Source organism: Phoenix dactylifera, chromosome 9 (genome assembly GCF_051530095.1).
Source record: "Phoenix dactylifera cultivar Ajwa chromosome 9, Ajwa_hap1_PhDact_Kaust_v1.1, whole genome shotgun sequence".
Classification (NCBI taxonomy): Eukaryota; Viridiplantae; Streptophyta; class Magnoliopsida; order Arecales; family Arecaceae; genus Phoenix; species Phoenix dactylifera.
Window position 1 is genome coordinate 21524794 of NC_143198.1, and position 10580 is coordinate 21535373.

Consider the following 10580-nt stretch of genomic DNA (forward strand, 5'->3'; position numbering starts at 1 on the left):
ACCATGGTGCGTCGCCGGCCGTGGGCCGCCTGCTGCCGAGCACCTTCCCCCTTTCCGTTGGGAAGAATGAAGAAGGGAGAGAGAGAGAGAGAGAGAGGGAGGGAGAGCCACTCGGTTCTCTCTCTTCTTTCTTTGCCTTTCTCTTCTCCCTCTAGTTTCTCTCTCTAGTTGGGGCTCTCTCTCTCTAAACTTGGATCCATGGAGATCATTGTTTTGAGGATTCTGGATTGTCATATAGTTTGGATAAGTTTTAATGATGATTTGATTATGTAGGGAAACAATCTATTGGACGAGAGGACGCTGAGCGGAGTCCTGCGCATTCCGATTTATAGATCACCATGAGGGCGAGTAATTAGTCTGTCTGAGTTTTCAACAAAGGGTAAGGATCCTTGTACGCCAATCCTGCATGATATAATATTTTTATACTTAGATATGTATGATATGCTATAATCCAGATAAATCAAAAATAGTTTTATATTAAATTATATTTTGATCGTGTTGGCTTGTGGTTGATATTATGATCGTATTCGCTGTGGTTGGTATTATGATGGATGCATGCATGCGCATAACTTACACCTACATAATTGGACTGATGGATGTGGTGCTCTAAACTAACTATGTGGGTTGCCCCGTCACGGGCTGGAAACGTGACCGTGGTTAGTTTAAAGCTGGAAATAAATATAAATGAATTGATGTGTGCATGTAAACTGGATTGTATGAAAAAGGACTTTGGGTTTATCTTGTTATTATGGCAGGCCCCGTCACAGGCTGAAAAATGTGGTACTTTGGTAGGCCCCCTCACAGGCTAGAAATGTGGAACTATAATGTGCAGGCCCCGCCACAGGCTGAAAATGTGATACTTTGGCAGGCCCCCTCACATGCTAGAAATGTGGAACTATAATGTGCAGGCCCCGCCACAGGCTGAAAATGTGATACTTTGGCAGGCCCCCTCACAGGCTAGAAATGTGGAACTATAATGTGCAGGCCCCGCCACAGGCTCAAAATGTGATACTTTGGCAGGCCCCATCACAGGCTAGAAATGTGGAACTATATTGTGCAGGCCCTGCCACAGGCTGAAAATGTGATAATTTGGTTGCCCCACCACAGGCTGAGAAATGTGACCGAGATTTGACCCAAAGTCGGAAAGATAATTAATCCGGATCAAGTTGAAGAAAAGGCATTGAAATTATAATACAGGTTTATAAGCTATCATATGCTATATCATTCTTGTGTGGCTGGACTTTTATTGATGTTTTATGTACATACTTATATTGATTATTTGAGCTTTGATAGCCGATTTATGACTTCATGATATGTGCATCGACTTGTCGTGATTTTCAGATTTATATTATTATTGTGTTGGTGTGGATGTATAGGGATTCTTACTGGGCTGTAAAGCTCATCCCCTTTTCTTCTTTCTTTTTATCAGAGTTGCAGGATGCTTAGATTTGGATGGGATGGGCGCAGAGTGCAAGTATCAGAGTCATTAGCTAGTTAGTTTGTTTGTCCTTCTTTGATGTCGATGAACATTTGAAGATCTTGTAATTGAACTAATTTATTTATTTGGACATGTCGGACTGCTCTATTTGAATTACTAGATTAATTGTGGATTTATTGGAATTTTTGTTAATCATAGGCCTTGCATGATCTTTAGGGCACTGCTCTAGGGCTCATGCGGCCGGTCGCGTACCGAACCCGGGTGCTGGGTTCGGAGCGTGACAGAGTGGTATCAGAGCTTAAGGTTTAGGTATCCTTGGGTTTAGGTTCAGGTGAGTGTGAGTGGAGAATTATGATAGAAAAACTATCAGAGCCTTGGTTTATAATCACCTGAGATTGTAACAGGAATGATATTGTAATCTAAGGTTTAAGACCATTAGGGACTGTGGCCTTAGTGGCATCAGAGTTTGAGGTTTAAGATCATTGGGGATGGTGACAAAATTGGAATCTGAGCATATGTTTAAGATCACTAGGGATTGGGACTGAAATATATTATAGCTTAAGGTTATGATCACTTGGAACATGATGATTAAATTCAGTGCTTAAGGTGTAAGATCACTGGGCATTGTGATAAAATGTATGCATCAGGTTTGATTTTCGATGAGTGTGGAAGGGAAGTATCATGTTCAAACTTGATATAGGTTTTGATGTGATCGTACTTCTGGTTTTACTGCTAATTATTAGAGTGGGATTTGTACGTAGATCTTCTATAGTATTGGAGTGAGCTAAGGAGATTTCATAATATTGAAAGGAATGTTCTTCGATATTGAAAATGTATGCGGATTATATCTGGTATTGGTATGTTGGATATTGCAAATAGGTCTATTTTCTATTATTGTATTTGATTATTTTGAGGCCATAGAGTATGCATATTGATGGGGAAATTCTAATTATTTGTATTCTCATATTTGGATTGGGCTACTGGATTTTACTTATAATCGTAGAAGACTATTTGATGTGTTAATTTAAAACTAAAGCCTAGGTTTAAGATTTGAGCAGGGATCTTTTGTCATTGTTGATGAAACCACTAATAAATATCATATTGAGTAAAGACTTCGGTCATGAGATGCTTATATGAATTATCATATATAGCATTGCTGATGGATGTTAAGAACCTTGGTGAAGAAAGATTTGAAGATTGATAGAGTTAATTTCTACTCATAGTGATATTGGCTCAATGACTTTTAACCCATTGAATTTGAAGTAAATCCTTTTGGAAGGAAGGTCAATCTAAATTATGTAATTGAATTGCTAAGGAATACAGAGTTAATTAAATCTGGATATTTTGGATTCTAAGTTGTGAAGATCATGTAGTGACCTTAAACTTGATTAATGGCTTGAGGATTAGTTATGGTTAGTATACTCTTCATAAATTGAGGACATAGAGATTTGGAGGTTTCGCTCAATTAAAGTTTTAAAATTTGTTTTTTTTCTTGCTCCTAATGCAAAGTGATATTTCGGTCATAAATCATTTAGAGGCTTTAGAGTATTTAATGGATTAAATCAGAGTGCGCAGCGGAAGTGTGGTGGTTTGACTTATTTTGAAATAGGTTAAGGACATTAATATTTGATGTAAAAGGTATTATGATGGAACACTTGAGTTAGTTTCTAGTAGAGGAGAATGTTGTTGATTCTATGGACGATCTAGAGGTAGCTATGTAATTTTCACCAGTGGGTTCTTATATTGTTGACAATTCTTGGAAAAATTTTGGGTATCTTACATTTAGCATTAGCAGATTGATGATTCCTTGGTTGGGCTTAGACCTGTAATGTTTTAACATGAATCTCCTATTTGTTGGGATGATGTGGGCGAGAGAAAATTATTAGGCCCAAAGATAGTGCAATAGACCATAGATAAGGTGCAAGTGATCAGAGAACGACTTCGTATAGCTTAGAGTCGTCAAAAGAGTTATGCTGGTAATAGGAGAGAACTGAAATTTTAAATTGGGGATCATTTTTTTTTTTTTGAGAGTGTCACCCATTAAGGGAGTGATGAGATTTGGGGTTCGTGGTAAATTGAGCTTTAAGTATGTTGGTCCATTTGAGATTTTGGACAAGGTTGGAGAGGTGGCATATCGACTGGCTTTACCACTAGCTTTATCCAGTGCACACTATTTTTTTTCATGTGTCGATGTTGAAGAAATATGTTCCAGATCTGAGTCATGTGGTAGCATATGAGTCATTACATGTTCAGGAGGATTTGACCTATGAGGAGTTTCCGGTACGAATTATGGACAGAAAAGATCAGGTACTACGACATCGAACCATTCCTTTTGTGAAGGTACAATGCAATAATCATACGGAAAGAGAGGCTACTTGGGAGCTCGAAGAAGAGATGAAGGTCAAGCATCCGCAACTATTTGAAACCTGAGGTATGCTAATTTCGAGGACGAAATTTTTTTTTAGGGGGGGAGAATGTAAGAGCCCACATTTCATTGGGCTTTGGGCACCAACCCAACCCATGAGAAAGGGGGAGGGAGACTCCCAATCGGGTCTTCTCCCTCCCCTGTTTCAAACTATCCCTCCTCCCCAAATCCACCGAAAGGAAAGGAAAAAAAAAAGAGAGGGAAATGGGGATCAATCTTACCTAAATTGAATCAATCTCCATCTATAAAAGACCCTTTTTCCCCTCTTCCTAGGGCATCAACCGAGAGCCCTTCAAAAAAAAAAAAAGGGATCCGTGAGAAGCTTGGGTGGTTTGCCGTCGGGCTTGCCGGAGAAGCTCGCCGAAGGCAAGGTGAGTACCCTCTCCTCCTTCTCCTTCATCTTTAGGCCATTTCTTCTTTGGGAATATGACCGGTAAGCCGCCGGATTGAGGAGAACCGAGCCTCCTCACGGTGACTTGGTGCCTTCTTCCGTTCAGCCGGCCGTCGCCGGGCATGGCGCACCGCCGGCACCGTCACGGGCTGACGACCATGGTGCGTCGCCGGCCGTGGGCCGCCTGCTGCCGAGCACCTTCCCCCTTTCCGTTGGGAAGAATGAAGAAGGGAGAGAGAGAGAGAGAGAGAGGGAGGGAGAGCCACTCGGTTCTCTCTCTTCTTTCTTTGCCTTTCTCTTCTCCCTCTAGTTTCTCTCTCTAGTTGGGGCTCTCTCTCTCTAAACTTGGATCCATGGAGATCATTGTTTTGAGGATTCTGGATTGTCATATAGTTTGGATAAGTTTTAATGATGATTTGATTATGTAGGGAAACAATCTATTGGACGAGAGGACGCTGAGCGGAGTCCTGCGCATTCCGATTTATAGATCACCATGAGGGCGAGTAATTAGTCTGTCTGAGTTTTCAACAAAGGGTAAGGATCCTTGTACGCTAATCCTGCATGATATAATATTTTTATACTTAGATATGTATGATATGCTATAATCCAGATAAATCAAAAATAGTTTTATATTAAATTATATTTTGATCGTGTTGGCTTGTGGTTGATATTATGATCGTATTCGCTGTGGTTGGTATTATGATGGATGCATGCATGCGCATAACTTACACCTACATAATTGGACTGATGGATGTGGTGCTCTAAACTAACTATGTGGGTTGCCCCGTCACGGGCTGGAAACGTGACCGTGGTTAGTTTAAAGCTGGAAATAAATATAAATGAATTGATGTGTGCATGTAAACTGGATTGTATGAAAAAGGACTTTGGGTTTATCTTGTTATTATGGCAGGCCCCGTCACAGGCTGAAAAATGTGGTACTTTGGTAGGCCCCCTCACAGGCTAGAAATGTGGAACTATAATGTGCAGGCCCCGCCACAGGCTGAAAATGTGATACTTTGGCAGGCCCCCTCACATGCTAGAAATGTGGAACTATAATGTGCAGGCCCCGCCACAGGCTGAAAATGTGATACTTTGGCAGGCCCCCTCACAGGCTAGAAATGTGGAACTATAATGTGCAGGCCCCGCCACAGGCTCAAAATGTGATACTTTGGCAGGCCCCATCACAGGCTAGAAATGTGGAACTATATTGTGCAGGCCCTGCCACAGGCTAAAAATGTGATAATTTGGTTGCCCCACCACAGGCTGAGAAATGTGACCGAGATTTGACCCAAAGTCGGAAAGATAATTAATCCGGATCAAGTTGAAGAAAAGGCATTGAAATTATAATACAGGTTTATAAGCTATCATATGCTATATCATTCTTGTGTGGCTGGACTTTTATTGATGTTTTATGTACATACTTATATTGATTATTTGAGCTTTGATAGCCGATTTATGACTTCATGATATGTGCATCGACTTGTCGTGATTTTCAGATTTATATTATTATTGTGTTGGTGTGGATGTATAGGGATTCTTACTGGGCTGTAAAGCTCATCCCCTTTTCTTCTTTCTTTTTATCAGAGTTGCAGGATGCTTAGATTTGGATGGGATGGGCGCAGAGTGCAAGTATCAGAGTCATTAGCTAGTTAGTTTGTTTGTCCTTCTTTGATGTCGATGAACATTTGAAGATCTTGTAATTGAACTAATTTGTTTATTTGGACATGTCGGACTGCTCTATTTGAATTACTAGATTAATTGTGGATTTATTGGAATTTTTGTTAATCATAGGCCTTGCATGATCTTTAGGGCACTGCTCTAGGGCTCATGCGGCCGGTCGCGTACCGAACCCGGGTGCTGGGTTCGGGGCGTGACACTTCCATTTAAGCAACACAAGAAAAAATTCAGCCACTAGCAACCTGATCTGATACCACTTTGTTGAAAAAAATGCAATCAAGAAATAATGATGCTGCAAACTTTTTTTTCCTCTTTGTGTAATTAAATAGGATATCACTCACCAAGCAACAATAATCTCTGCAATCTACTCAAGTAATTAACAGGCAAAATAATCAAGCAATCCACACATAAGAGGCAACATAATTTTTTAATGTAAAAAACCCTTCTATGTGAAGGAAAAAAACTACGAGACCTAGTCCAGCTAAAAACTTTCACTATTTAGAATAATAAAATTATAATAGATCCTCTCTAGTTCAACTAGAGGCTACACAAACATCAATAAGATTTAATCTTGGCTTCCACGACAAAAACATTCATCACTAATAAGACGGATTTCAACAATAAACAATAAAATAGAGAATAGATCTCACCAAGTGTTAATACTTAAAATAATCAATAGAGAAGGCTTTTCAATGATTCAAACCGTTCAATCTATAACTTTTAATATTAAGAACAACATACTAAAATTTCAGCCAAATTTAGATACAATCAACTATCCATAGAGTTTTTTTTTTCTCTCTTCTGTTTTCTGTAGAGCCTGTGCTCCACGGTAGAGCCTGTGCTCCACGGTTTCTTTGTGATTGACTCACCCAAGATGGTGTTTCCTTCTTATCCTATTTGTTTTTTTAAATTCAAATGAGGTGGGTCCCGCATAAAGGAGGGACCACACCAACAATAACCAAAAAAAAAAAAAGAAAATGCTACAGGAAGTGAAAGTAAGGAAAACAATATCTGAACATAAGATTAGACAGGGAATAACAAAATTTATGATATATACTTTGAATTGCTAAGATTAGTAGCTAAGATTGTTGATTTGGAATCATTTGAAATTGAATGCAACCAAACCATAGATTGACTCTTTCACGTTGAGCTTTGGATGGAGCTGACCAAGCTGGTTAACTGATCCATAGATCATGATTTACACATTTTGAACATGAGCTTTTGTCGAGTTTTTTTACCAGTAATTTAAAACTATAACAATTCTTATCATAATTTTTCTATATCCTTTCTTTTTTCTTTCCCTCCAATTGATGCCTTGAACAAGTAGAAACTGCCAACTTGAATCGGTAATGCTTCCTTTTTTAGCATGGTTTTTTCCAGATATAATATAATTTGATGTTTAGATTGCCTCAAATACTACTGGATATGGTTTATATTGTCACCGCAATACCTTATTCAACGTGGAAGAGTGTTTTGCTTGGCATCAGGTTTGCAGAAGTGGCTAGGCTTCAATTTGTTTGTTGGTTTGATATAGGCGGCAGGATTGACTGTCGACTACTCTCTCCTAGAACAACCTATGCTGCTTATCTCGTCTTCAAATTGGACTCCTGGTCATCTGGACTTGGTCCGCCTCCCCACTTGGCATCAGTGAAGCTAGGAGCTTATGCCTCGGAGTTCAATATCTGTTTGGAAGATCATGATGACAGAGATGAGGAGGAGGAGGAGGAGGAGGAAGGTCGGCGGCAACGGCAGCGGCGGCGCTTGAGGGATGATGGGTGGATGGAGATCGAGTTAGGGGTGTTTTATAACGATGAAGGGGACGACGGTGATGTTGAAATGAGTTTGATGGAGGTGAAAGCGTTGAATTCGAAGCATGGGCTTATCGTCCAGGGCCTCGAAGTAAGGCCCAAAATTTGACTTAATTAGATGCTGTTGTGATTGTTTCTACTGCTTCATACTCTGAAAAAAAACTATTTCTTGTTGCTTCATGTGCATGTTGTATAATGTTAGTAGCTACCAAAACTACTTCTAGGGGTCTTCTGGACAATTTGAATATTGGAGTTACAGATAAATTTGAATTTAGTTAGTACGATGGCTTCAACTTTTGTCCTTTTTCATATGATAAAAGCAATAGTTTTTTTTTGTTTTTTTTGGTACAACGGTGGCTCACCCACAATAGGTGTGAGTGCAGCCCATATAAAGTCCAAAAGAATAAGAGCATACAACGGAGGCAGAACCAAGACAAGGTAAAACCCTACCCTCCATGTAGCATACAATAGCTTTACCTATTGTATTGATTTTTGATCGGGCAAAATGGCGCTTCCTAGTTTCTCAATGGACCAAATGTAGAACCCTCCATTTTTCATGAATGAGCACATCATCCATAAGTTATGTTATTTAAGATACCAAAAATACAAGACTCTAAAGATTTAAATATATGAAAAAATTATAGGAACACTCCCTCTACTTTGATCAATTTGCAGTCAAACCTCTAGCTTTAAAATTTTTTAAATGAATCTCTTGAGTTCCCATACTGACCTAATGCTATCCTGCTATTTATCTGTGCTAATAAAGCAGTGTCATGTGTCCATGACATGCTCATTTATATTTTTATTGGACTAAAACATCCTTGGCATGAGTTGTGTAACTTGCTGGAGGAGCAAGCATCCACCGCCTTTGGAAAAACTATTTTGCACCACCTCATTGGGATGTGCTTTAGCACACATAAAAAGCAGGATAGCCATTGGGTCAGTATGAGAACTCAAATCTGCCAATTTTGCCTTAGGTCTTCATTGGGCTCGTGCGTACAGGAGCTACTTACTTTCTTTACTTGGCATGAGTTGTTTGTGGATCTGAATTTGAACTCCTGTAACTTGCTGGAGGAGCAAGCATCCACCGCCTTTGGAAAAACTGCTTTGCACCACCTCTTTGGGATGTGCTACCTTCGATATGGCCGGCCAATCGGTGAACCAGATCATAATTGATCCATAATGATCTGGTTGACCAAGTCAGGCTTGATCATGAGTAAATAGAAAATTGATAATGTACATTCTCCTTCATTGGCAAAATGCATTGCCATCCCATCAGAAATACTTGGTTTGGCCATTTTCCTTCATTGGCAAAATTCATTTCCAGTGAGAGAACAAGCTCAGAGCCTCAGAGAGGAGTAGAGCCAAAGCACATCCATGTATTGATCCAGTTACAGAACTAGTGAATCAAGATGGTCCCCTATTTGCCCTCGCCCATGCCAGCTTCCACTTCCAGTACTGTTCCCTCTCGACTCCCTCTTCACCTCCCTCCTCCTCGTCGTATCTTTCTTAGCCTCCACCATTAGGGATGATTAGGATGGTGGAGACCATGGCCCTGGCCCACCCTGCAACTCTTCACCTGAACGCTCCTCACTGCTGCCACAGGAGCATAAGAGCTGAAGTGGTGATTGAGGAGGCAAAGCGGGTCGAGGTGGAGGGTGACTCGGCAATGGAGATGGTCCCCAAAGAGGGTGACCAGACCATCATTGCCAATGCTATGGGGCTGGCCTTGTGATCTTGGTCCGATCACTCCCACCGCGACTCCTCTCTCTTTAACAATGGTCGGATGACTGGTCGAAAGATCCTTGGAAATGGTCAAATATCTAACTGAATGGTTGTAAACAAAATGATTGCTGAAGAAGCAAAGACATGAACAAAGGATTGGAATGGAATGTGACAGTTGAGGGGAAGTGGAAACAACTTCAAAGAAGATTTTTTTTTTTTTTTTTTGGGTACATCGGCACCTCACACAATCTAGGTGTCAGTGCAGCCCATAAAGTCATAGAGAAAAAGAAAATACATCGAAGGCAGCACCGAGATGTGAGTATCCCCAACAAACTCTCCAGAGTGGTGAGCCGCAAAGAATGCCACCCAGTCCGCCGCACTATTAACCTCTTGGAAAACATGGGCAGTTAGAGGTGCACTCCCCCAAAAGTCTGCGGATGTCATGTATTAGTCGCAATCTGCCTGCAGCACAGCCCGACTACTGGACCAACTCGATCACTGTAGCTGAGTTTCTCTCCAGAATAATACGATCTGCGCCCAGCACCCTCCTCACATAGAAAATATCCTTCCACGCGGCCCGATCTCGACGTCGAGCACAGACTGATCGAAGATCCGTCGGCCCCCAACTACCATAAATCTGGCCTCCTGGTCCTTGATAACAAATCCGACACGGCATACCAACAACGTTGGGTGGTGGATAGCCTCAAAAATAGCACAAATTGGCCAAAGTGGGACTCCTGCAATTTTGCCTTAATATATTTACCAAATTGCATCATATTTGTTAAAATTTGAAGGATGAAAAGTGAGGCCCACATAATCAAGAGCAAAAAGAAATAGCATCTTATCAAAAATTATTAGTATATTTGGATGGCATCTCATCCTAAGAGCTTGTCCTCTAAGAAATCTAGGATTCAAATCCTGAGATATATTGCTTCAACTAAAAAAAGAAAGAAAGAAAACATCTACAAGTGATACAGAAGCCATCCTCATGGTACATTCAGACAAGGGCATAACCCTTTACAAACACCTTTGATGGTGTTGTACACCTCTAAGCTTCTAAATTCAGTCCAACTCCGGTCCGGTTTGATTAGGCTAGTACTTCTGCCAGATCGGTCG

The 10580-nt window shown here is 40.6% G+C and overlaps 1 protein-coding gene across 2 annotated transcripts in view; it reads left to right on the forward strand.

Annotated features, from left to right (window-relative positions):
• Window positions 1-7955, forward strand: part of LOC103717149 (F-box protein PP2-B10-like) — a 38351-nt gene extending 30396 nt beyond the window's left edge. Inside the window, exon 3 of one of the 2 annotated variants that reach the window (XM_088704395.2) lies at window positions 7419-7955. In XM_088704395.2, the coding sequence (XP_088560521.2) occupies window positions 7419-7848 (430 nt within the window). In that variant the 3' untranslated portion in view covers window positions 7849-7955. The remainder of the gene's footprint in view (window positions 1-7418) is intronic. The other variant, XM_026808459.4, reaches the window with a different exon arrangement.
• Window positions 7956-10580: the final 2625 nt, after the last annotated feature.